This window comes from Nannospalax galili, unplaced genomic scaffold (genome assembly GCF_000622305.1).
Source record: "Nannospalax galili isolate Female #2095 unplaced genomic scaffold, S.galili_v1.0 scaffold120, whole genome shotgun sequence".
In the NCBI taxonomy this organism is placed as follows: domain Eukaryota; kingdom Metazoa; phylum Chordata; class Mammalia; order Rodentia; family Spalacidae; genus Nannospalax; species Nannospalax galili.
Window position 1 is genome coordinate 5,026,396 of NW_008350324.1, and position 26,975 is coordinate 5,053,370.

Below are 26,975 nucleotides of genomic sequence, written 5' to 3' on the forward strand. Positions count from 1 at the left end.
AAAGAAGGTATCTCCTATCTGGCATTGTTGCTTGTTATGTAGCCTTTAGCTATACATATGGACTTTAAAAAATTATTTTGGCCCCTTTAATCTTTGGTTATTCTTTCCTTTTGGGTGTTTAAGGCCATATAGTTGGCCCAGATAAACCAATTTATTTTTACTCTTAAGGTCATTTGAGGCTCTGTTTCTCAGGGGTCACATGAGCTTGGGAGGAGCCCCTGGCTTCTTTCTTTTACCAGTTCCACCTATGTGAAGATAAGTCAAAGGTCCTGCTCGACCATGGTTGGCTTTGCTTGGAAGCATGGAGGAAATGATTCCTCTGTGTTGACCCTCCTCTTTGTAGACTGGATACTGGTTCAAGTCCATCTGGTGGGGTCTCCTCAGCCTCCTTGATCAAGAGGACAGGTGACCATTTGTGACCTTTTGTGTTCCTGGCCCTCTGTTGCATGAGGGCACGTCATTGATGAGAATTGAAAGATACATTCTTCACCCCTTGTTCTATGTTCCATGACCCTCAGGTGTAGAGGTTTTATCATAGATGTGCCACTTAGGCTTGGGAAATTCACAGACAGCTCTATGTATGACTAGTTGTGGAACTTTGTAATCTCTGTTGAAAAAGAAGATTCTTTGATGGGTGGTGACTCTTGAATGTTGGGATTAAAGGTGTGTATCACCACACCCGGGTTGTTTTATTTCTTAAAAATTTTTTTTTGTCTTTTTTTGAGACAGGATCCATAGTTTGCACATGATAAGAAATTACATTTGTCTGGGGCTGGAGAGATGGCTCAGCAGTTAAGAGCACTGGCTGCTCTTACAGAGGACCCGGGTTCAATTCCCAGCACCCACATGGTAGCTAACAACTATCTATAATTCCAGTTCCAGGGGAATCTGATGCCCTCTTCTGACCCCCTTGGGCATTGCACAACAAGGGTGCAGGTGTACTTACCTATATGTATGCGATACACACATACACATAAAATAATAAATAATTTTTTTAAAATTACATTTATCTAGGGATGTGACAGCTTTGGGGTTTTCTCTAAGATCTTTGACCTCTCCAGCTATGTGTATTTGGCTAGGTTTACAGTACCACACATGAATTTCCTCCCATTGAGTGGGCCTTAAGTCCAATTAGGTAGCTGTTGATTACTCCCAAGATAAAAGTGCTACTACTGGGTCAATGTCATTTGTTGTGCTGGTCATTGACGTGGTTTTTAGGCAAGGAAAATTTTTCTTTGTCTTTCTTTTTTTTAATCTTTTTAAAAAAATTTATTATTTTTATTTTATGTGTAGGAGTGTATTGCCTGCAAGTATGTAAGTGCACCTGTGTCGTGCAATGCCGCGGAGATCAGAAGAGGGCTTTGGATTCCCCTGGAACTGGAGTTAAGGACAGTTTGTAGCCACTATGTGGGTGCTGGGAATCGAACCTGAGTCCTCTGCAAGAGCAGTCAGTGCTCTTAACCGCTGAGCCATCTCGCCAGCCCTGAGGATACTATTTTTTAAGATAATAAAACATCTGGTAAAAAATAATAAGCATCCTCCTGCCCCTACCACTTTGGGTTCTTAAAAAATTATTTATGTATGTATTTATTCATTTATTTACTTATTTATTTATTTATTTATTTATTTGTATGAGTGTATTGCCTGCATGTATCCTATTGAAATGGTGATTCATCTTGGTTTGATTTTGTCTCCTTTAAGTTACTATAGATACAGAGAGTTCATGAGTGTCACAATGATGTGTCCAGAAGCCAGCAGTTCACAGCACTCCTCCCCAGCCTCCAGCTCTTACATACTTTCTGCCCCCTCTTCCTGGATGTTCCCTGAGTCTTGTGCAGTATGTGTGTGTGTGTGTGTGTGTGTGTGTGTGTGTGTGTGTGTATGTGTGTGCTGAAACTTGATCAGGTCTAGCTGGGCCCATGGGTCTTTCTACAGGTTTTTGACTTGGAAACTTCGGAATGTGGTGGCAGTAACAGCCAGGTCACCTCTGTAAAATGCTGTTCTGTGTGGATATTTGGCTATGCCCCACTCTCAGAGCTGGCCTTCTAAGATCTTTATAACCAGCCCCATTATTATTTTATTTTCTTGGTCTTTTTGAGACAGGGTCTCTCTGTAGCCCCAGCTGTCCTGGAACTCACTATGTAGACCAGGCTGGCCTTGAACTCACAGAGATCTGCCTGCCTCTGCCTCCCAAGTGCTGGGATTAAAGGTATGTGCCACCATGCCCGGCGAAGAAGAACCTTTTCAATGTGTCCTCAGGTAGTAACAGTTGTTCTCCTAAGACAAACACTGTTTAAATCAGTTCATCTTACTTTCCTCTTCTCTATCCAAATACAATCAAGCAATTGTGGTTTCTTCCTTTATTTAAATACATCCTCTGGAATTGATCTATCCATTTGTCACCATGACTGGCTATTGACCATTTGAAACGTGACCAGACAGAATTGGAAGTATACTAAAAGGAGGACACAGAGCTTATTTTGAAATCTTTATTTAAAAAAAATTGTATAAGATTTTGTTAATAGTACTTTATCGTGGTGTGATTCCATCCTTTGGGTCTCTGGGGGCACTAGTCAATTACCTCCATGCACCTTCTCTCCCACCACTCCATGGAAGAGTCCATGGCCATAGACATGAGCCCCCTGAGGTCCCAGAACTATCAGCTCATTTATTAACTAAAACCCAACAAAGATTATTATCACTAGTCTGCTTTTCTATGGCTGTGATAAAACACTAACCAAATCAAGTTGGAGAGGAAAGGGTTTATTTCATCTTACACTTCCAAGTGACAGTCCATCACAGAGGGAGTCAGGGCAGGAACTCAAGCAGAGACCACAGAGGAACATGGCTTACTGGTTTGCTTCCACTTACCTAGTCGGTTACTTTTCTAATACAGCCCAGGCTCACCTGCCCAGAGATAGCACCACCCACAGTGGACTGGGCCTCCTATATCAATTTGTAATCAAGAAAACACACCATAGATATGGCCATAGGCTAATCTTATGGAAGAAGTTCTTCAATTGAGTTCCCTCTGCCCAAATAACTCTAGTTTGTGCCAAGTTGACAAAAAAACCATCCACTACAGTTTGTTTGAGACAAGGTGTTAATTACTACATAGCCCTGGTCCCTGTGTGGATCAGGCTGGCCTTAAGCTTGTGGTGAACCTCCTGTCTCAGCATTTCCAGTGCTAGGATTACAGGTATGCACCACTTGCCTAGTCTCTCTAAGTAGTTCTATTTGGTACCCAAAACTTGCCCTTCTGCTTCCGGAGTTAAATGATGAACAAGCATATATCCTGCATAGCACTGGCATTTTTTTTTGGTCCTTTTTTTTTTGGGCAAAGGTCTCCCTATAGCCCCAGCTTACCTGGAACTCACTATATATATAGACCAGGCTGGCTTTGAATTCACAGAGATCTGCCTGCCTCTGCCTCCCGAGATAGTCCTGGTCCCTGTGTGGATCAGGCTGGCCTTAAGCTTGTGGTGAACCTCCTATCTCAGCATTTCCAGTGCTAGGATTACAGGTATGCACCACTTGCCTAGTCTCTCTAAGTAGTTCTATTTGGTACCCAAAACTTGCCCTTCTGCTTCCAGAGTTAAATGATGAACAAGCATATATCCTGCATAGCACTGGCATTTTTTTGGTCCTTTTTTTTTTGAGACAAGGTCTCCCTATAGCCCCAGCTTACCTGGAACTCACTATATAGACCAGGCTGGCTTTGAATTCAGAGATCTGCCTGCCTCTGCCTCCCGAGATAGCACTGGCTTTTACATGTTTATAAAATGTTATGTTGTATGATTCTTTGAGTGTCATTTAAAAAAAATTATTTATTATTTTATGTAGATGAGTATATTGCCTGCATGTAGGGAAGTGCACCTGTGTCGTGTAGTGCCTGAGGAGGTCAGAAGAGGATGTCGAATCTCCTGGAACTAGAGTTATGAATGGTTGTTAGCTACCATGTGGGTGCTGGGAATCGAACCTGGGTCTCTGGAAGAGCAGCCAGTGCTCTTAACTGCTGAGCTATCTCTCAAGCCCCTTGAGTATCATTTTGGGTAGGTGTTCGTTTTGTTTTGTTTTTCTTAGTAGTACTGGGGATGGAATCCAGGGCCTTGCTTATGCCAGGTAGGTGCTGTATCACTGGAACTACACTCCCAGCCCTGCCTGCCATCTTTGGAATATGCACTAATGTATGGAACTGTACAGAATGCCATGCCCTCAAAGAATCAGTGTCAAATAACCTGTTTTCAACTGAAGGAGTCTTCAGGGGACGCATGTGGACATGGAGAGAGTTAGTTGTAGACATCAATGTATCAGCAGCCTTTTAGCCCAGTGCTGTTACTTACCAGAACATTCTTCTCCTTGGGCTTGGAGATAAAGCTGAGTTGGTGGATTACTTATCTAGAATGCATGAAGTCCTGGGCTTTGAAAATCCTAAGCACCACATAAAGTTGGAGATGTTGGTGCACACCTGTAATTTCAGCACTTAGGAGAGAGACAGGAGGATTAGAAGTTCAGGATCATCCTTGGCTACATAGTTAATTTGAGGCCAGCCTGGGCTACATGAGGCGGTTCAAAAACAAAAAACAAAATAAAAATTTTCCATTCTTTTTTATGAGATATTCTCCTTCAAGAGGGTAAATGATAATAATTGAGAGGAATTAATGAAGTAAATGGGGTAACTCACCCAGAATAGCAACTGAAATACGATGTTTAATAATGTGGGATGCTATTGAAACACCCATTGTAATTCAAGTATTGAATCCCTCAAGTTTCTTGGCATGGTACAGTCTAAAATCATGTGTTAGCATAGATGACTAGATATCCCTCAATTTCTTTAAAACTTGGGAAAAAATCAGATTGTTGCTCTTGTTTTTTTTTGGTATTTTTGAGACAGGATCTTTCTGTAGCCCCAGCTGGCCTGGAACTCACTATGAAGATCAGACTGGTCTTGAACTCACAGAAATCCGCCTGCCTCTGCCTCCTAAGTGCTGTGCCACCACGCCTGGCTAGATTGTTGTCTGTTTTGGTAGAGTTAAATAATAGTATGTACTACCTTGATCTTGTCTTCAGGAGAAATACTGTTGGTTATTTCTGGTAGGGGCAAAGTCTACTTTATTTCTGCAGGCTGAATTTAAGAGATCGTTTCAAAGGGATTTTTAATTGTTCATCTTTCTTATGTAGCCTGATATTTTCCTTTCTCTGTAGGCCTTCCATTGTCTTATTTATTTTTTTCTGTGTCAGCATATCAGGTCATGCAAGGTGTTTGATTATTGAGCATTACCCCTCAGGAGAATATTGTTCTTGGATGAGGATGCTTCAAACACAAAATCTTTGGTACATTCGTTCTTTGGTGATGGAAGCTTTTGTAAATGGTAAAGTACTATTTGAATATTTTAGGTACTTTCCAGGATATGGAACAGGAGTGACAGCACAGCTCCTTATCTATGCCGATTGCCATCTTAATCAGAGGCCAGGTACACATGCCTCTCTCTCTGTCTCTGTCTCTGTCTCTCTCTGTCTCCTTTTTATCTCTCTGTCTCTGTCTCTATCTCTCCTTTTTGAGACAGGGTCCTTCTATCTCAGAGCAGCCTGGAACTCACTCTCATTATATAATCCAGGCTGCCTTGAACTCTTGGTTCTCTTGCTCTGGCCTCTTGAGTATTAGTAGAGACATGTATCATCAAGCCCAACACCTTCCTCCTTTTTAAAAATTTTTCAGTGCTGGACATGGACCACAGGGCCTTGTACATGGTAGACAAGAATGCCACCATTAAGCTACACTCATAGCGTTTTTTAAAATTTAATTTTATTAAAAATTGTTTGGAGACATGGTCTCACTATGTAGCCCCAGCTGGCCTGATATTCCCTATGTAGACCATTCTAGACTGGCCTCAGTCTCACAGCAATCCACCGGCCTCTGCCTCCTGAATGCTGGGATTAAAGGCATGTGCCACCACCCTAAAAATTTTTTTTATTGATTTTTTTGTATATGAATGTTTTGCCTGCATTTATATGTGAACCACATGCATGCAGTGCCCACAGAGGTCAGAAGAGGGCATCAGATCCCCTGGACCTGGAGTTACAGACAGTTGTTAGCTGCCATTTGGGTGTTGGGAACTGAACCTGGGTCCTCTGCAAGAGTAGTTAGTGTTCTCAACAGCTGAGCCATCTCTCCAGTCCCTTATTTATTTATTTTTATTTTATGTGTATGAGTGTTTTGCCTGCATAAATGTAAGTGCACCCATGTTGTTCAGTGCCTGTGGATGCCGGTAGAAGGCAATGGAGCTCCTAGAACTGAAGTTATGGATGGATGTTAGCTACTGTGTGGGTGCTTGGAACTGAACCTGGGTCCTGTGCAAGAGCAACCAGAGCTCTTAACCACTGAGCCATCTCTACAGCCCCAGCTTTTTTTTTTTTTTTTTTTTTTTTAAGACAGTTTTGTTATATAACTCACACTGGCCTTCAAGTCAAAATCTTTTTTTCACCTGGGCCAAAAATATGTTTTAATTGATTTATTTTTTTATGTGTATGAGTGTTTTGCCTGCATGTACGTAGGTGTGCCCATGCATGCAATGTCTTCGGATGCCAGAAGAAGGCATTGGATCTCTTGTAATTGGGATTACGAATGTTGTTAGCTGCCATGTGGGTGCTCAGAACCATATCCAGCTAGTGCTCTTCAACTGCTGCACCATCCCTCCAGCTCCCTCACCTTATTTTTTATTTTTTGGTCTTTTTGAGACAGAATCTCCCTGTAGCCCCAACTGGCCTGGAACTCATTATGTCCACCAGGCTGGCGTGGCACTCACAGAGATCTGCCTGTACTGGGATTAAAGGCATGAGCCATCACTCCTGGCCCTCCTCACCTTATTTTTTGAGATAGGATTTGTCATTGAACCTAGTATTCATTGATTTGGCTGTAGTAGCTGGCCAGCTAGCTCCAGATCTCAACCTGTCTTCCCTCCTACAATACTGGGATTACAGCTGTGTGCTGCCACATCCAACTTTTATATGGCTTCTGGGGATCCAGACTCAGATCCTCATCCTTGCCTGGCAGGCACTTTATTGACTGAGCCACCCCACCCCCTTCTTTTTCTTTCTTTTTGAGACAGGTCTCAGTGTGTAGTACTGTAGTACTAGCTTGCCTAGAACTCAATATGTAGACCAGGCTGGCCTCCAACTTACAGAGATCTGCCTGCCTCTACCTCCTGAGTGCTAGGATTACGACATGTGCCACCATGCCTGGCTACCCATCTTTTTTCAGTACAGGCTTTCATGTAGCTCAGACTGGCTGTAATCTTGCTGTTTAGCCAGAGATGACTTTGAACTCCTGATCCTCCTGCCTCTATCACCCAGGCGCTGATATTACAGGTTTCTACTACACCACATCTGGCTTCCATCTTCAATTTCTTAATGTACATGACACCTGAAATTGAACTAGAATTTGAAGCAACCAGCATACAGCATGATGGAGAATATAATTTTCTAGTAAAGACCCAAAATGCTTTGAGATCTGGTGTTGCTCTCTCAATTAAAAAAAAATATATATTATTTGTGTGTGCGTGTGTGTGTGTGTGTGTGCTCGCGCTGGTGCAACAGAAGCTCAAAGAGAGCATCAGATCTTCTGGAACTGGAGTGACAGGTGTTCATGAGCCACTTGATGTGGGCGCTAGGAATTAAATTCTGGTCCCTCAGGAGGGACCCTGTTCTGGCTCTCTGGGTGCTGGGACACGGTGCATTATCAAGGGTTTTTTGCTCCTGTCATACATTAATAACAGCTTGGAGATGCTAGCCCTGTGTTCTTCTGGATGTGAAAAATGCTTACATTAGAGATCCGGAGCACCTTGGTGGGGTCTGCCTATGAAACGGCCAGTGGACTTTGTAGCAATCTAGTCTTGAGTAAAATTAAAGCTTAATTTTTGGTAACCATTGATTCATGTTTGTAATGAATAATGAAAACAGGTCCTAACCTAGAGGGTCACAAACTCATTTTAAGCTAATAAAATAAATAAATAGATAAATAAATAAATAAATAAATAAATAAATAATGAAAAATACGCATAATTTTCAAATGCAACATGATTTTATTGGATAAAATATGTGGGGTATGATTGCATATACATATACTTTCTAGGAGCCAAGATGAACATTTTTAGGCCAGTGTATAAAAATCAAACTGTTGTTAATCTCATTGAGCACATATTCAATTTTGTCAAATTCTGGCTGGAGATTTTAAAGTTACCTTCACATCTAAAAAGTTATTTCTGAAATACCATAAGGAAGTAGACGGATCTTAGGAGGATAGGAAATGAAGGTTCTTTTAGCCTAACTTAAAGTTTAGAAGTTTGTGTGTGTGTATATACACATGTATGGGCGTATACATAGAGGTTAGGGGACAACCTGCAGGAATCTATTCTCCTCTTTCTACCATGTGCTATGAGTATTTTATGATTTGTTTAATGAGGTGGGAAGCCAACACACTCATTAGTACCTTTCATTTTTACCCTTTGCCCTTTCTATTGATTGATTGATTGGGGCCAGTTCTCATGTAGCCCAGGTTAGCCTCAGATTCACTATTTAGCTGAGGATGACCTTGAAATTCTGATCCTCCTGCTTCTACTTCTCAAAGACTGGGATTACAAGTGTGCATCACCACACTCCATTTTGTGCAGTCCTGTGGTTCAAATGCTCTGCCAACTGAGCCATGTCCCCTAGTCCCCCCCCCCTTTTTTAATTAAAGCATAGAATCCATTTGTATCTATCCAACCACTATGAATAGTTTATAGGCAGATCTAGAGTTTGATAAATTGGGTGAGGGGATCTGGAGAGATGGCTTAGTGGTTAAGAGCACCCGCTACTCTTGCAGAGTTTGGTTCCCAGCACCCACATGATGGCTAACAACTGTTTGTAACTCTAGATCCAGGGTATCTGATGCCCTTTTCTGACCCCAATGGGCATTGTGTGTACAGGGTACACTTACATACACACAGGCAAAACACTCACAAAATAAAATATTAATTAAAAATAAAACTGCTTTTGTAGTTTCTTCCTAAACTACTCATCTGACTTTTACTATTAAAAGGTTATTTAATTGTTAGAGAAGCTCTCTGTGTTGATGTGAACCATGTTGTAAGGCAGTAGGAAGAAGGCCACCTGTGCCTTTTTTCTTATCTGTGTCCCTTCAGACAGCAGACAGTCAACACTAAGCTTACTCCACCCTGCCTGTTTGTTGAGAAGGGCTGGTGTCCACACTTCTAACCTGATAACCAACCTTTCTTACAGTTAAGGTTGTATTACTTTGGAAAGAAGATCTGAATCATTTGTGAAACTGATAAAGCAGGTCTGGAAGAGCATGGGAGGGCTGGCTCATCGGGTTTATTACCTCATACATAAAATTGACCTTTTCTTTTACTCTGGCTTTAGAGTTGCCCATACAAATGAAAAGATCCTAGGGTTACCCTAGCATCCTAATGGGTCTAGGTGCCCTAGGACCTCCTACTGCATCCTTTTGTAGAAAACTCTTGTTTTAAAGTGAGGTAGTGGGGCCTGGAGAGGTGGGTGGTTCAGGATTTAAAAGCACTTGCTGTTCTTCCAGAGGACACAGGTTCCATTCCCAGCACCCAGAGCTAACAAGTCAGCTCTGTTGCCTTACTCTGGCCTTTTTGGGCACTGTACACATACAAGTATACATTTTGACAATCAAAACACTTGTTTAAATAAAAATAATTAAAAAAATAAAGTGTAGTATTGTGCACTCGAGAGGTGAAGGCAGGAGGATTAGAAGTTCAAGGCTAATCTCAGCTACATAGTAGCTGGAGACCAGCCTGGGCTATATGAAACCCCTATCTCAATAAAAAGCAAATTCTTGTGTTAATATAGTTTATCAGTATCAAAGAAAACAAGCTCTTCCATAAGCCAAACTGATAACTCTCCCTAGACTATGAAACAAGGTAGTCAGTAACCAGGTTTCATATTTTGAATGGAGGGGGTGACAAGCCATCATTTCCAGTCTTGAGGACTTCCAACATGGAAGGACATTCTTCCTTAGGGAGACCATCAGGCCTTGTTGACCCAAACCTATTATTTGGTTCTAACTTACCAAACTGGACATGTTAACTAGAAGAACTGACTCAGTCCCTCATCAAAAGACCTAATGACCAGGAGAACAAAAGGCAGTGTAGTGTTTAACCAAAATGATTGTAGTCATAGATTAGAGCAGGCTGTACACGCCCGCACAGTGAACATCCAGGATGTGTCCTGTGACAGCTTTTAGGTTTCTGTGGTTTTTTTGTTTTTGTTTTTGTTTTTTTAATTTTTTTTTTTGTTTTTGGTCTTTTTGAGATAGGGTCTCCCTGGAGCCCCAGCTGGCCTGGAACTCACTATGTAGACCAGGCTGGCCTTGAACTCACAGAAATCCACCTGCCTTTGCCTCCCAAGTGCTGGGACTACAGGCATGTGCCACCATGCCCGGCTTACATTTTAATTTTTATTTATGTGTGTCTGTGAGTGTATGCCCCATATATGTGCTAGGAGAGTATCAGATTCCCTGGAGCTGGAGCTAAAGGTAGGTGTGAGCCTCCTGACATGGGATTCAAACTCAGGTTTTCTGAAGAGCAGCAAGCTCTTAACCATTGAATCATCTCCGAAGCCTGCTTTAGACTTTTTAAACCAGATTTTTTTGTTGTTGTTGTTATGAAATAAAGTCTGCTCATTTGAGGGGCCCTGTTAAGGTGTTTCACTCCTTGAGACCTAGAAGAATGAATTCACCTGAGACCAGTAAAGCACAGAGCTGATAAGAATATACTAAAAGATTAAGGCAGCCCTGTTTTACTATACTGGCTTCATGGGTAGTGTTTATGCATACCTTTGAGAAAGAAAAATGAAATAGAAACTTTGAACCTCTCAAAAGCAAGTCTTTGAGTTTGCTTTAGACTGTGTAGACACTTGAGAGAACATGATAGTGTTGCTGTGAAACTTGGTGAAGCCAAAGTGGGAGGAATTGTATGAAATAATGTTCTTCGTTTTACATTTATGAATGTATTTATTTTAGGGGGTGTGTGCATGTGCACATGCCATGGTGTGTGTCTGGTCAGAAGACAACTTATAGGAGGAAGTTCTCTCCTTCCATCATGTAGGTTCAGGGGCTTGAACTGTAGTTTGTCAGCAAGCACCTTTACCTGCTGAAATATCTCACCAGCCCTGAAATAATGTTTTTCTAATAACATGATATTTTCCCAGAAATTGTCTTTATTGTTTGGGTATATCATAAGAATATCATGTAGTGGGGCTGGAGAGATGGCTAAGTGGTTAAGAGTACTGGCTGTTCTTGCAGAGGACCTGGTTCTATTCCTAGCCCCAACATGGTGGCTAACAACCATTCATAACTCCAGTTCCAGGAGATCTGACACCCTCTTCTGACCTCCCTGGACATTGTATGACATGGGTACACTTACATACATGCAGGCAATACACTCTTACACATAAAATAGAAATAAAGTATTAAAAAATGAATATCATGTTAATTTTAAGATTTAAGTTTTAAAAAGGTATTCATACAGAAATTAAAGTACTATATTCTAACAAACATTTCCAAATGTAATATTTTTAGAAACATAAAATTATTCATGGCTGGGGCTGGAGAGATAGCTCAGTGGTTAAGAACACTGGCTGTTCTTGCAGAAGACCCAGGTTCGAATCCCAACACCCACATGGCAGCTAACAACTGTCTATATAGCTCCAGTTTCAGGGGATCTGATGCTCTGTTCTGTCCTCTGTGGGCATTGGCATGGCACAGGTGTACTTACATACATGCAGGCAATACACACATACACATAAAATAAAAATAATAAAATATTTAAAAAATTCATAGCCAGGTGTGGTGGTGCACACCTTTAATCCCAGTACTCGGGAGGCAGAGGCAGGTAAATCTCTGTGAGATTAAAGCCAGCCTGGTCTACATATTGTGTACCAGGCCAGCTGGGGCTACAGGGAAACCCTGTCTCAAAAAGACCAAAAAAAAAAAAAAATTATTCAAGATATTTGCAACCTTTGTTATTGCTTTTTCTGGAATTAAGTTAACTCTAATCCCATTCACCTTTCTCCTTTGCCATGAGATCTTGCCAGAAATAAAATCCTCCCACACCTGCTCACCCATTTTCACTCCATAGCATTCCAGGCAATTTCTAGGAAAAGGTTAAAATTAAGAAGAATATATGTCCTCCTGACCACCGTATTTGTACTGCCATAGCTGCACTCTGGTCCAGTTTCTTTTGCCATCTGTTCTCAGCATGGATAAGTTGAGACTCATAAATCAACAAGCAAATCAAAGCTCCATGTTTTCAGGTGACTTCTTCCCCAGAGGCAGGCTTTTGTTTGCTAGTTGGACTCTTCACTGGCAAATACTTGACATGAAAAGGTCAGAGACATTACTTAAAAAAAAAAAAATTTGTACTACTTCTAGGCTTCTCTGTGTATAGTTTAAAAAGAAATAGAACATTTTATTTTTCTTTCTTTTTTTGGGGGGAGGGATCTTTTTGTGACAGGGTTTTCCTGTAGCCCTAGCTGACCTGGAACTATGTAGACCAGGCAGGCCTTGAACTCACAGAGATTCACCTTCCTCTGCCTCCTGTGTGCTGGGAGGCACGTGTCACCAAACTTGGCTTTTACTTTTATTTCATAATTTGCTTATTCAACCTGATACAGTTTTTTAAAAAATATTTTATTTATTATTTTTACCTTATGTGTATGAGTGTTATGCCTGCATGTAGGTAAGTGCACCTGTGTCGTGCAATGGCTATGGAGGACAGAAGAGGCTGTCGGATCCCCTGGAACTGGAGTTACAGACAGTTGTTAGCTGCCATGTGGGTGCTCAAAGCTCCATGTTTTCAGGTGACTTCTTCCCCAGAGGCAGGCTTTTGTTTGCTAGTTGGACTCTTCACTGGCAAATACTTGACATGAAAAGGTCAGAGACATTACTTAAAAAAAAAAATTTTGTACTACTTCTAGGCTTCTCTGTGTATAGTTTAAAAAGAAATAGAACATTTTATTTTTCTTTCTTTTTTTGGGGGGAGGGATCTTTTTGTGACAGGGTTTTCCTGTAGCCCTAGCTGACCTGGAACTATGTAGACCAGGCAGGCCTTGAACTCACAGAGATTCACCTTCCTCTGCCTCCTGTGTGCTGGGAGGCACGTGTCACCAAACTTGGCTTTTACTTTTATTTCATAATTTGCTTATTCAACCTGATACAGTTTTTTAAAAAATATTTTATTTATTATTTTTACCTTATGTGTATGAGTGTTATGCCTGCATGTAGGTAAGTGCACCTGTGTCGTGCAATGGCTACGGAGTACGGAAGAGGCTGTCATTTCCCCTGAAACTGGAGTTACAGGTAGTTGTGAGCCACCAGACAGTTGCTAGGGATTGAACTTGGGTCTTCTGGAAGAGTAGTATATGCTTTTAACTACTGAATCATCTCTCTAGCCCATATGTGCACATTTTTAGTAAAAACAGACTTATGCTCCACATATTGTTTTAGTGAATCTAAGTTTTTGACTTGTAGTTCTGTTGGATGTAGGATCAGGAGCATCACATAACCTATTTAAAGGGCTTGGTGAGACTTGTTTCTCTCAGCTATAAAATTGATCAGTGTCTTAATTATGGCTCTAGACTTATATAGATAACAAAGATGCTAGGATCACCCCAATATAAGTACAGTTCCATCCTAGTTCATCCTCTTGTAGAATAACTCATGTGTTAATATAGTTTACTTGTTAAGGTCAAAATAATAATCACCTTTCCCTGTTCTATAGTGATTTGATCAAACATGAAATTTAGAGCTTTTCCACTTGGACTTAGAATGTTTGGTCTTTGAAATGTTCAGCTTGGGGGCTGGAGAGATGGCTCAGCGGTTAAGAACACTGGTTGTTCTTGCAGAAGACCCGGGTTCGAATCCCAGCACCTGCATGGCAGCTAACAACTGTCTGCAACTCCAGTCCCAGGGGATCCCACAGCCTCTTCTGTCCTCCATAGGCATTGCACAACATGGGTGCACTGACCTACATGCAGGCAACATATGCATACACATACATTAAAAAAAATGTTCAACTTATAGAAATTCTCTGTATCCCACTAGTTCATAGCTTATCACCTCTATGGCTTGTCAAACTAAGAAGAGAGCAATTTCTGGGGGACTCAAGCACAGAATTCTGTGTATTGTCCTATCACATGTCATTCATATAAATGGAAATTGTTTATAGTTCATCTGGCATGTTGGCACTTGAGCAAACACAGCTTGGGACAACATACTGTCTTTATGGTTTTTTTGTTTGTTTTAGTTTCTATTTATTCATTTTTTTTTTTTTGAGACGGGGTTTCCCTGTAGCCCCAGCTGGCCTGAAACTCACTATGTAGAACAGGCTGAATTTGAATTCACTAAGATCTGCCTACCTCTGCCTCCCGAGTGCTGGAATTAAAGCCTTGCGCCACCACCTCTGACTCTTTTTATGCTCTAAATCAGCAGTTCTCACCACCTGCCATGGGGCATCACTTCTTTAGGGAACCACAGAGTATGATGTTTTTCTCTTCACTCTTTTGGAAAATAAGAAAGCTTGTAAGCCATACCTCCCAATTCTTTACTCTAGGAGTCCAACACAGGCTATATGTATATTGATGATTGGTAGTAGGTAATTGAAATGGAAGTGAATGCCTTAAGTTTGACTGGCTTTGTATTTCAGTCTCTATTCTTAATGTCTCATTTTTCTTTATTTTTTTCTTCTCGAGTTCTACAGAGTCTTCTCAGGCTGGCCCCTTATTTTTATTTTATGTGTATGAGTGTATTTCTTGCATATATGTAAGTGCACCTGAATTGTGCAATGCCCACAGAAGCCAGAAGAGGAATGTTGTATCCCCTGGAACTGGAGTTAAGTACAGTTGTTAGCTGTCATGTGGATGCTAGAAACCAGACCCAGGTCCTCTAGGAGAGCTGCTAGTACTATTAGCTCGCTGAGCCATCTTTCCAGCCCCGCCTTCCACCTTGTTTGAGTCAGGGTCTCTTATTCACACCGTGTATACCAAGCTAGCTGGCCTGCAAGCTTCTGGGGAGTCTCCTGCCTTTGCCTCTCATCTCGCTGTAGAAGCACTGAAATTACAGGTGTTCACTACCATAACCAGGTTTACCTGGATTCTAGGACTCTCAACTTAGTTCCCTATACCTTCATGGCAAATGTTTAATATACTGAGCCATTTCCCACCTTTTTTTGGTCTTTTTGAGACAGGGTCTCCCTGTAGCCCCAGCTGTCCTGGAACTCACTATGTAGACCAGACTGGCCTTAGGGAACTCACAGAGATCCACTTGCTTCTGCCTCCCAAGTGCTGGGATTAAAGGCGTGCGCTACCACGCCCAGCCTGACCTGGTATTTTTTATGGTCTAGACTGGTCTTAAACTTGTGGCAGCCCCCTGCCTTAGCCTCCTAAGTGCTGGAATTACAAGCTTGTACCACCATGCCTAGCTTTGCTATGAACTCTTGAGCCTTGCCTTGGAGACCATTCAGGAAAGACCTCTGTTTTATGTTCTTTCTGAAATAGCATCTTATAAAAATGCTACAATGGCTGCCAGGCATATGCCTTTAATCCCAGCCCAGCACTTTGGAGGCAGAAGCAAGTGGATCTCTGTGAGTTCAAGGCCATCCTAGTCTATATAACAAACTCTAGGCCAGCTGGGGCTACAGGGAAACTCTGTCTCAAAAAGACCAAAAAATAAAAAATAAAAATGTTACATGGGACAAAAGAGATGGCTCAGCAGGTAAAGGTACTCGCCATTGAGCCTGACAACCTGATTTTGATCCTCAGACCCTGCATGGTGGAAGTAAAGACCCACTGCTGCAAGTTGTCCTCTGTCCTCCACATGTGCATCATGGCATGAATTGTCCCCTCCCCCATATACGCATGCGCACACACACACACACACACACACACACACACACAAATATAGTTCAATTTTAATAATACTTATTATTTTGGGGACAGGATTTTACTATGTAACCTTGACTGTCCTGGAGCTTGCTATGTAGACCAGATTGGCCTCAAACTCACAGAGATCCACGTGCTTCTGCCTCCAGACTGCCAAGATTAAAGGCATATGCTACCATGCCCAGCTGAATATTTTTGTGTATTTACCCTTTATCATTTTTAGGCAAATATTTTATAACTCAGAAGTGATACTGAAAGCAACATTAAGAAGATGTATTTTGACTGGAGAGATGGCTCAGTGGGCAAGAGCCCTTGCTGGGCATGGCCATATGTGCCTGTATTCCTAGCAGTGTGGGAGGAGGGCGATGGAGACAGCTGCTGACTTCTAGTCTAGCTCCAGGTTTAGTGATATACCCTGCCTCGGGGAATAAGATGAAGAGTGATAGAGCAGGACATCCAGTGTCCCCCTCTGGCCTATACCACACACATGTACATCACACTGCACACATACACTAAAGAAGAGACCTGCTATATATTTTACTTTTAATAATTTGTAAAACTTCTAAATCATAAATTAAAAAAAATATTTTAGCACTTGGGAGGCAGAGGCAGGTGGATCTCTGTGAGTTCAAGGCCAGCCTGGTTTACATAGAGAGTTCCAGGACAACTAGGGCTACAGGGAGACCCTGTCTCAAAATTTTTTTTAATTTTTATTTTATGCATATTAACATATTGCATGCATACATGTAAGTGCACCTGTGTCATGCAGTACCCACGGAGGTCAGAAGAGGGCATCAGATCCCCTGGAAATGGGAGTTACAGATGGTTGTTACCTGCCATGTGGGTGCTGGGAATCAAACCCAGGTCCTCTGCAAAAGCACTGAGTCATCTCTCCAGTCAAAAGTTTTTAAAATTTTATACTCATTGCTACTAATGTGTGTGTTTTTGTGCACCTGTGGAGGTCAGAGGACACCTTTTGGGATTTGGTTCTCTTCTCCTGCTGTGGGTTCCAGGGATCAAACTCAGGTTCCCAGGCTTGCTGGCAAGCCTTTTACTCAGTGAGTCATCTTGACAGCCTTTTAGCAATGTGAAATCATGGTTTTCACATAAGACTGTACAAGCTGAAGATTTTTTGATCATAGGACAGGGCCAGTAGTTATGCAGTGAGTCCAGATGCTGACAAGTAAAGCTACAGGGTGTGAGGCAATGTTGGTTTCCCATGGCCAAAGAACAGTAAGATGGAGGAGCAACACTTAAACTGTAGTCCCTCAGGGCTGGAGAGATGGCTCAGTGGTTAAGAACACTGGTTGTTCTCGCAGAAGACCCAGGTTTGAATCCCAGCACCCACATGGCAGCTAACAACTGTTCATAATTCCAGTTCCAGGGGATCCGACAGCCTCTTCCGTCCTACGCAGGCATTGCACGACACGGGTGTACTTACCTACATGCAGGCAATACACACATACACATAAAATAATAAAATGAAAAAGAAACTGTAGTCCTATTATTTGGAGTGGTACCTGATGTCAATTTCACTGGAAGTTTCTGGGGTTTCCTATTTTATCAAGAAGGGATTTGAAGAATACCTAAGGAATATGTATTGTGTTCTTTTAGTGGCTTCTCCTTAGGGTCTTTATTCCTGTTCCTCAACAACATATTACATTTCCGCTAGGAAAGGTACATTTAATTTTAGTTAGTTAGTTTTTCTGAACATTTGTTCTTTGCAGATTAAGGCAACAGACGGATTTGAATTTTAAAGTGGAGTCTTTTGATTTAGAAGAAATAACCAGTGAAGTGATAGACAGGTTTTCTAGGCAGTTTTCATTAGGTACAGATGTGAGCAGGAATTGAGAAGGGCATGATCCCACAGCATGAATCAGACAGCATTTCTTGAGTTTCTTAGAGGTCCTTAGTGGTGAGACATGATCATCAGGGATTTTTATTGAGTTGTAGTCTTGCCTAGTACAGCCTATTAGAGGCCACAAGTATAGACTTAACATTTCCTATCTGATAATAGCTGTGGATGGCACCTGTTTTGGGTCCCATGTTCAAGTCAGAAGCCAATAGCCTGACAGGAATATGGGGCAAAGGCTAGGAGTCTCAAGGAGAAGTGCCAGTTTGGGGTATACTTGGAAGGGTGCCTTGTTGTGTCTGTTGCTCTTCTGTCATTTTGTTCACTTTGCTTTGATTGAGAGGGAAGATGTGTGTACTGCTGGGTACCATTTTTCATCCTTGGATCATTCAGTATCTGTTGAATATTGGCACCTAGCATGTGCCAGGTTCTCTGGTGCTTAGAGATATATTAGTGAATGAAATGGACAAAGTTACAAGCCATTTGACAGAATTTGAAATAATTCTGAATAAACTTTTTACAATAATATTAGATGATGCTGTTGAGTGACTGCTACACATTGGGATTGATTTTAGGACAAACAGTTCAAAATAGTGAGTTTTTAATGCAGATGATGTAAAGATGTTCTCACCCTTGAGGAGTTATGATCTATCAGAATCAGCTGGGCATGGTGGCACATGCTTTCAGTCCCAGCATTTGGGAGGCAGAGGCAGGTGGATTTCTGTGAGTTCAAGGGCATCTGGGGCTACAGGGAGACCCTGTCTCAAAAAAGACCAAAATCATCATCATCATCATCATCATCATCATCATCATCACCTGCAGAATCCTTCTGATACCTAACATGTCTCTTTCTGCATCTTATGAAAATTCAGTATGTGATTAGTATCTGTCCTGTGTGAGATTCTTAGTAAAAAAATTTTTGCAAGCTGAAATGTTCTGTATCTCTTGTGGAGAGATTGCCTCTTCACATGTAGTATGAGGTGGCCATTGCTAACCTTCTTGCATGTACTCTATCAGGTGGTCACTAAAGACCACAGTTCCCACATTTGGGCCAGGTAACTCTTTGCTGTAGGGGCTAGTCTATACATTGTAGGATGCTTGCCAGAATTGCTGGTCTCTATCCACTGTGTGTTGGTAGCACCTCTATACTTGAGACAGCCTGAAGACATAGGCAGAGCCAATCACAACCCCCCAACCCTGGCTTGTGCAGCAGCAGCTCATGCTGTTCCTATGTGTGAGGCACTTGGACTCTTTACACCTTGTACTGGGAATATTCTCATTATACAGGGTAGAGCCCCAGCTCTAGAGAAACCATTAAATTCTTCTTAGCAGTGAGCTCAGTGATCACAGCCTGCTTTCTAGGGCTAGAATAACAGCTGTTAAAAACTGTGGTATTTCTTATTATCATGTATTAAAAAGGGTTATGTGTATATGGTGCATATATATGTTACGTGTATGTGGTATATGTGTGCATGTACATATATATTTTTGGATTGCCCTTTTGAAAAAAATGCTTTGTTTTTAATGGTAGGCCCTTCCCAGTACCTTCAAAGCTCTGTCATCCTCGTAAACTCTTCAATTTTCTGTTTTTTCTTTTTCTTTTCCTTATTGTTTCATCATGTTATGCACAAAACCCTAAAGAATATGGGGCTTAAGTTTGTGTTTGAAAGATTTCATTGTATAACTAGTATATAACAAACAAAAGATCCTGGTCTTTGGATCCTGTAACTGTGTTACTTTATAAGAAAAAGGAGCCTTTGCAGATCTGGTAGACTCTAAATGCATCAATGGTTGAGAGCTGTCCTTACAAGAGAGGAGAGGGAGAGTACCCAAAAAAGAGAATGTAAGGCAGAGGAGATCAAAGGAGTATAGCCACCAGCCCAGGAATGCCAAATGCCACCAGGATCTATAAGAGGCAAGAAATGGGCTCTGTGCTGGAGCCACTTTGGGAGGGAGCCTCTCCAGTCACTAGATCTTGGGATAGTGATTTGGGGCTCTGACTTCCAGAATTGGACATGAATAAATGTCTGTTTTTAAAACCAGTTTAAACGGAGCAGCTACAAGAAATTAGTAAGGTTTTTTTGTTTGTCTTTCTTTCTTTTGAGACAGGACCTCACTATGTGGCCTTGGATGGCCTGGAACTTGCTCCGTAGACCAGGCTGACCTCAAACTCAACAGAGATTTGCCTGCCTCTGCCTTCCAAATATTGGGATTAAAGGTATGTTATTTCATGAAGCCTGACAATAAAGTACATTTTTCAATTTAGGTAATGACAAGTAGTTTCTAAGGTTTTTGTATCAAATTGTATTTCTACCTGGAGTATCTGGGATCTCCTGTTAATTCACATTCTTGTCAGTATTTGCCAACCTGCCTCTGTCCCCTAAGTGCCACAACTTTTATATTTTATCAGTAGTATATTTACTAAGCAATTCTGTGAATTCATGCAAATTGTTGGTGGTGGTTCTTTGAGATCATGCCTCATTGTGTAGCCCAGATAGGCCTGGAATTCCTAGGTTCAAGCTGTCTTTCTGCCTCAGTCTCTAGAGTAGTTGGTTCTACAGGTATCTGCCATGGTGGCCAGTTTAAACTTGCTTGATGCATTTCTGTTTAATGCAGTTATAGTTCTTACTACTTTTGCAAAATTACTATTTCTCAAAATGGGCTATCCCCCATCCCCTCATGCTGAGGATGGAACTTGGGGTCCTGCTCATACTAGGTAAATAAATGCTCTATCATTGAGTTATACCCCCACCATTGCAAAGGAAATGTACAAATGACCAGTAAGCCCAAGGAAAGATGTTCAACATCATTAGCCACCAGGGAAATGTAGATCAAACCATGTGGGCTGCTCCACACCACTAAATGACCAGAGTCAAAAGAGGCAATGAGAGCAAGAGTTAGTAACCATGTAGAGAAGTTAGAATCCTCACATAATGCTGGTGCAAGTGTAAAAAGGTACAGCCATCTCTGAGAACAGTTCAGTAGTTCTTGCAAGTAGAAAACATTTCTTAATGTATCTAAGTTTTGCTATCAACAGTAGTTGTTCAGAGAAAGCTTTGGGAAAATCAAGTGCTGGAGAAAGTTTTACCTGTTAGCCAAAGCTGAACCATTTAGTAGTAGCAAGTCAGGTCCATTCCTGTTTTGGTTCAAGCTAGAGTCTAAATTATTGAAGTAAAGTGGAATTTAATATCATAGCTATCAGTTAGGTTAAATAGGAGATAATGGGGATTGGAGAGATGGTTTAGCAGTTATGAGCACTGGTTGCTCTTTCAGAGGACTAGGGTTCGAGTCCCAGCATCCACATGGCTGCTAACTACTGTTTGTAACTTCAGTTCTAGGGAATCCAACACCCTCTTCTGACCTCCGAGGGCATTATACAACATAGGTGTACTTATATGCATGCAGACATTATACTCATACACATAAAATATTTAAAAAAATTTTCTGGGTGTGGTAGCACACACCTTAATCCCAGCATTTGGGAAGCAGAGGTAGATGGATCTCTGAGTTCAAGACAAGCCTGGTCTACATAGTAAGTTCTAGGCCAGTTGGGGCTACAGAGAGACCCTGTCTCAAAAAGACCCCCCCCCCAAAAAAAAGATAAAAAGAAAAATAGGAGATATTGAAAGTAAGTTTGAATGAACATATTTCCAAGACTGAATAAGATTATGTAGCTTCAGTGTCTAATTTAATTGGTGAGTGCTCTATTCTTTTTTTCCCCCAACTTAACAGACCAAAAGGTCCAGCTTTTTATTGAGCATCTTAACAAGAGGTTTAGTCCCCTGGAACTAGAGTTATAGATGATTGTTAGCCACCATGTGAAGGCTAGGAACCTAACCCAGGTCCTCTGCAAGAAGAGCCAGTACTCCTAACCACTGAGCCATCTCTCCAGCCCTTCCCCTAAATTTTTGTGTCATTTGTTTGACTACCAGTTATTTAAAGATATCATTTTTGTTTGTTTTTAAATCAAGGGCAGACATGGTGGTGACACACCCTTAAATCCCAGCCTTCAGGAGGCAAAGGGATCTTTGTGAGTCTAAGCCCATCCTGGTTTACATACAGAGTTCCAGGCTAGTCAGGGCTACATAATGAGGCCCTGTCTTAAAAAAACAAAAAACAGAAAATCAGCTCTAGTCATGACTTTTTTTTTTTTTTAAGTGATTTTTATCTTTGCCCCCTTTTTAAAAAGGATTTTTTTAATGTGTGTGTGTGCCTGCATATATGTATTTGTACCATGTGTGTCCTTGTGCCTGAGGAGGCTATAAGAGGATGTAAGATCCCCTGGAACTGACAGTCAGTTGTGAGCTGCCTGATGTGGGAGCTAGGAACCAAACTCAAGTCCTCTACAAAAACAGCTAGTTTTCTTTCCTTTTTTTTTTTTTTTTTTTTGGTATTTTTGAGACAGGGTCTCCTTGTAGCCCCAGCTGGCCTGGAACTTACTATGTAGACCAGGCTGACTTCAAACTCACAGAGATCTGCCCGCCTCTGGGCAGTGCTGGGATTAAAGGCATGAGCCACCACGCCCGGGCCAAGCAGCAAGTTTTCTTAAACACTGAGCCATCATTTCTCTAATCTATACTTCCCTCCCTTCTTCCCTCCCTCCCTCCTTTCCTTCCTTCCTTCCCTTCTCCTCCCCCTCTTCTTCCTTCTCGTCCTCCTCCTCTTCTTTAGATTCATTTATTTATGTGTGCGTGTGTGTGTGTGTGTGTGTGTGTGTGTGTGCATGCATGAGTTTATGTGCCCCGTGTGTGCAGGTGCCTTCAGAAGCCAAAGGGAGTTGGATCCCCTGGAACTGGAACTGGAGTTATAGGATGTTGTGGGCTGCCCGATATAGGTGCTAGGAACCAGACCCTGGTCCTCTCCTGAGCCATTCTCCAGCCCTTTTGTTGTTGTTGTTGTTGTTTTAAGACAGGGTTTCATATAGCCCAGGGTGGCCACAAGCTCACAATATAGCTGAGGATGACTTTGAACTCCTGTCAAGTTGTGTACTACCAAACCCTGCAATGTAGTTTTTCTTACATTCACTATTTGAGTCTTGGTCAAAATCAGATTTGGCCTGCAAAGAATATTTTGTCTACCTTCTGTTAGATGTTCCAGAATGACTGTTGTTATCTGAACTTAAAAACACATCATATAGCTGGATGTGGTGGCACACACCTTTAGTCACAGCACTCAGGAGGCAGAGGCAGGTGAATCTCTGTGGATTCGAGACCACCCTAGTCTGCATAGTTCCAGGCCAGCTGGGGCTGCAGAGACCTTGTCTTAAAAAGACAAAAAACAAAAGCAACAACAACAAACCCCCCCATACACATTATGTATAGTAAAGTTATATTAAGGTTATGAGTTACTTTGGAAGTCAATTCTTAACTGAGGTGACTTCAGTATTTACCACTAAAGTATAGTTAGTGACTATTCTGATTAAGGGTGACAGGGATCTTCCCTTGTCTTTAAATAATTTTCCCTGTTTTAAAGAGAAAAGTATTAATTTTCTAATGACATTTTGGTCAGAAGCAGTTACTGAGAGCAGTAATTTTATATAAGGACCTGCAAGTCATTCAATATTCATTAGTACAAAAATAGAGGTTCTAAAGCTGATCTACTAAAAACCAAAGGTAGGATATGTTCATGAAATGACCTTAGGCTATGACCTTTAAACTTCAAATTCTAAAGACCAGCAGCAGAGGGGGCAGTAGTTAAAATGGAGAGTGCTGAATACTTTAATGGGTGCACTTTAGATACAGCTAAATCAATAAGCACAACTGCTGTTTAAGTGCACAGATTATGTGATATTTAATTACAACTCTAATCCTTTCAGAATATTAATATCTTTAAAGTCCAATGCTAAAAATATAACTGAAGTACTTAGAATTGTCAGAAAAGTACACCACATATTATAATAGTTTTTATTAGCTAATCATAATATGCAGAGCTATAGGTTCTTTCATATCTATCATTTCGTATACCATGATGTATATTTAAGAGGCACTTAACATTTGAGATCACTAATTTAAAAAAAATCAGTTGTGGGACTGGAGAGATGGCACAGCAGTTAAGAGCACTGGCTGCTCTTGTAGAGGACCTGGGTTTGATTCCCAGCACCCACATGGCAGCTAAAAACTGTAACTCTGGTTCCAGGGAAATCTGATGCCCTCTTCTGACCTCCGCAGGCATTGCATGGCATGGGTGCACTTACATACATGCAAGCAATACACTCATACACATAAAATAAAAATAATAAGGGGCTGGAGATGGCTCAGTGGTTAAGAGCACTAGCTGCTCTTACAGAGGACCCAGGTTTGATATCCAGCACCCACATGGTGGCTACCAACTATCAGTAACTCCAGTTCCAGGGGATCCTATGCCCTCTTCCATCCTCTCTGGGCATTGCATGGCACAGGTGCACTTACATACATTAAAGGCAATACATTCATACATGTAAAATAAAAATAATAAAAATATTAAAAAATAAGTCTGTATTAAATGATCTTGGGTTATTATAATTATTGTATCTAACTCCCACTACCAGGAGGGTTGTCCAAAATTAAATTTAATATTTATTCTTCAGCTTGGCATGGTAGTGCACACCTTTAATCCCAGCACTCGGGAGGCAGAGGCAGGTGGACCTCTGTGAGTTCAAGGCCAGCCTGGTCTACATATCGAGTTCCAGGAAAAGACCAAAAAAAAAATTCTTCAAAGCCTGTATTAGGCTAATAAATGGTGGACTCTTCCTTGTTCTTTGATTTTGAGGCACATCCTTTTCTTACTATTGCTCACCCATTACGTAAATCTGTGACATGATACAGACTTATCCAATTCTTATATGTCCAGAATTCACTGTATTTTCTTGCCAAAGCATATGATTTTCAGGAGGCATCCTCTAGATTTTCAGTAACTTATATTTTCAACTAAGTAAGAGCCAGTACTCTCAAGATAAAGAATCAAATGAAATTTAATATGTAGACTTTACATACATCAACTCAAGTCAGAGCAGACAGACTGGGGAAGGTTCATTTCTCAGTGGCCCAGAAAGTCAGAGGGAAAGAGCCTTTTGAGAAAAGCAAAGAAAATTTTGCATCTTAAATTTCTGTGTCATGCTTTTATGATTTGGGTCCTTCCTCTCCACTCTCGGTTCTCTTCCTTTCTTTTGACTGACCTTCATCTTTTCATCCTCATGCCCCAGCCTCCTGAGTGCTGGAATTATTATCTTGCACCACTATGACTGTCTTGGGTTCTTTTAGTTAGCTCTAATCTCAATTTATGAATCCATGCAGCATTCATGTATGTGTGTAGTTTTGGTGTTGAAGATTATATCAAAAGCATGTTAAACATATGTTCTACCATTGAGCTATAGTTCCAGGTGCTCTATTCTGGATTTTAAAAAGAATATTAGCAAAAAAGCCTGGTTCAGGGATTTCCATCAGGGAAGACCTGACTTTATAGTCCATATTTTCTCTATGGTTACAGTGGAAATAATTTTTGATATGGACTATTTATTATTATTTTTTGGTCTTTTTGAGATAGGGTCTTCCTGTAGTCCTAGCTGTCCTGGAACTCACTGTGTAGACCAGGCTGGCCTTGAACTCACAGAGATCCGCCTGCCTCTGCCTCCTGAGTGCTGGGATTAAAGGCATACGCCACCACGCCCAGCAATATGGACTATTTTTACTTAAAAAAATTTTTTTTGTTGTTTTGCTTTCCTTGCATGTATCTGTGTGGTATACATGTATGTGTATGTATGTTTGCATGTGCGCATGTGGTGGTCACAGGTTGCCAGTGGTTGATCCATTGGGTATCTTCCTTGATTGCTTTCTTCCTCAAATGTTAAGGCAGGGTCTCTTAGTTGAACCCAGAGCTTACTGATTGGGTTCTAGCTAGTTAGCTTGCTCCAGGGATCCCCTGTATCTGCCTTCCAAGTGCTGGGATTATAGGTTGGCTGCCACACCTCCCAGCATTTACACAGGTGTTGGGTATCTGAACTCCAGTAGAGCCTCACTTTTGTAGAACAAGCCGCTTTATTCACTGAACCACCTCCCCACCCCCACCCCCTTGCTTTTGTTTTGTTTTGGTCTTTTTGAGACAGGGTCTCCCTGTAGCCCAGCTGGCCTGGAACTCACTATGTAGACCAGTGTGGTCTTGAACTCACAGAGATCTGCCTGCCTCAGCCTCTCAAGTGCTCAGATCACCACTATGGCCCACCTTGTTTTGCTTTTTTGAGACAGGGTGTCACTCTGTAGCCCCAGCTGGCCTGGAACTTGTGGTGATCTTCAAGCCTTAAGCTTATAAGAACAGGAATTACAGGTGTGAGCCGTCATGCTAGGCAATGTGGACCACTTGTAGATACCATTGAACAAATTGCTTTCATAGCGATTTTGTTGAAGTCAATATATACCCACTTCTCTATTGTTTTTTTCTTTAGATTTTAACGTTTGAGACCAAGAACCCAACCGAGTTAGCAGAACGTTTGCGCTCTGTTTGTGGGAATCAAAGCAATGCCTACGCCCGGCTCCTGGAATACCGCCTGAATGCCTTGCGAGGACTGTGGAATGCCCAGCGCCAGTTGGCCTTGGAAGAGCAGCATGAAAGGGAAAGCTCCGGTGATGAAGAGACTTTGGCCCTACTCAAGCGCCAGGGCTTGCTGCAGCAACCTGAGCAAGCACCCTTCACGTCACGGATGGGCCTCCTACTGGTCTTCCCCCTCATTCAGTCCCAGAGTAGAACAGACCCCTCTCTCTGTAACATAACTGCTGAGGTGCTATTGAACTGCCTGCGTGACTGTCAGCCTTTGAGCTTGACCAAGGAGCCTGCTGACTGTCTCAATGGAATAGAAACTTTACTGTGCTCTTGGCTAGAGGAGACTTCTGATACAGGGGGATACATCCCACATAAGCAAAAAGAAAATGCTGCTGCTGCCCTGGTGGCTTTGGCGTGTGCTAGGTAAGGAAAATGACAGTGTGCTGCTTGGTGACTCTGTGAGTTCTACACTTGCAACAAGTATATTTAATGGAAGTCTTAGCATTCAGTTGTGCTTCTTTGTTTTCAGTGTTGAATGTTACCACCTTGGCCATGCATGCAATACTTCCCCCAAACCTGGTTCCAGGTACCTGAGCTGGCACCTAAGTTCAGGGGTTTTGGTTTTTTGCTCTACTGTGATGGCTGTCTT

The 26,975-nt window shown here is 41.6% G+C and overlaps 1 protein-coding gene across 7 annotated transcripts in view; it reads left to right on the top strand.

Moving 5' to 3' along the window:
- The window catches only part of Hectd4 (HECT domain E3 ubiquitin protein ligase 4), a 211,979-nt gene that overhangs the window by 23,744 nt on the left and 161,260 nt on the right, over nucleotides 1-26,975 (top strand). For all 7 annotated transcript variants that reach the window (XM_008847507.1, XM_029570593.1, XM_029570590.1 and 4 more), the window contains exon 2: nucleotides 26,232-26,749. In XM_008847507.1, coding sequence (XP_008845729.1) covers nucleotides 26,232-26,749 — 518 coding nt within the window. The remainder of the gene's footprint in view (nucleotides 1-26,231; nucleotides 26,750-26,975) is intronic.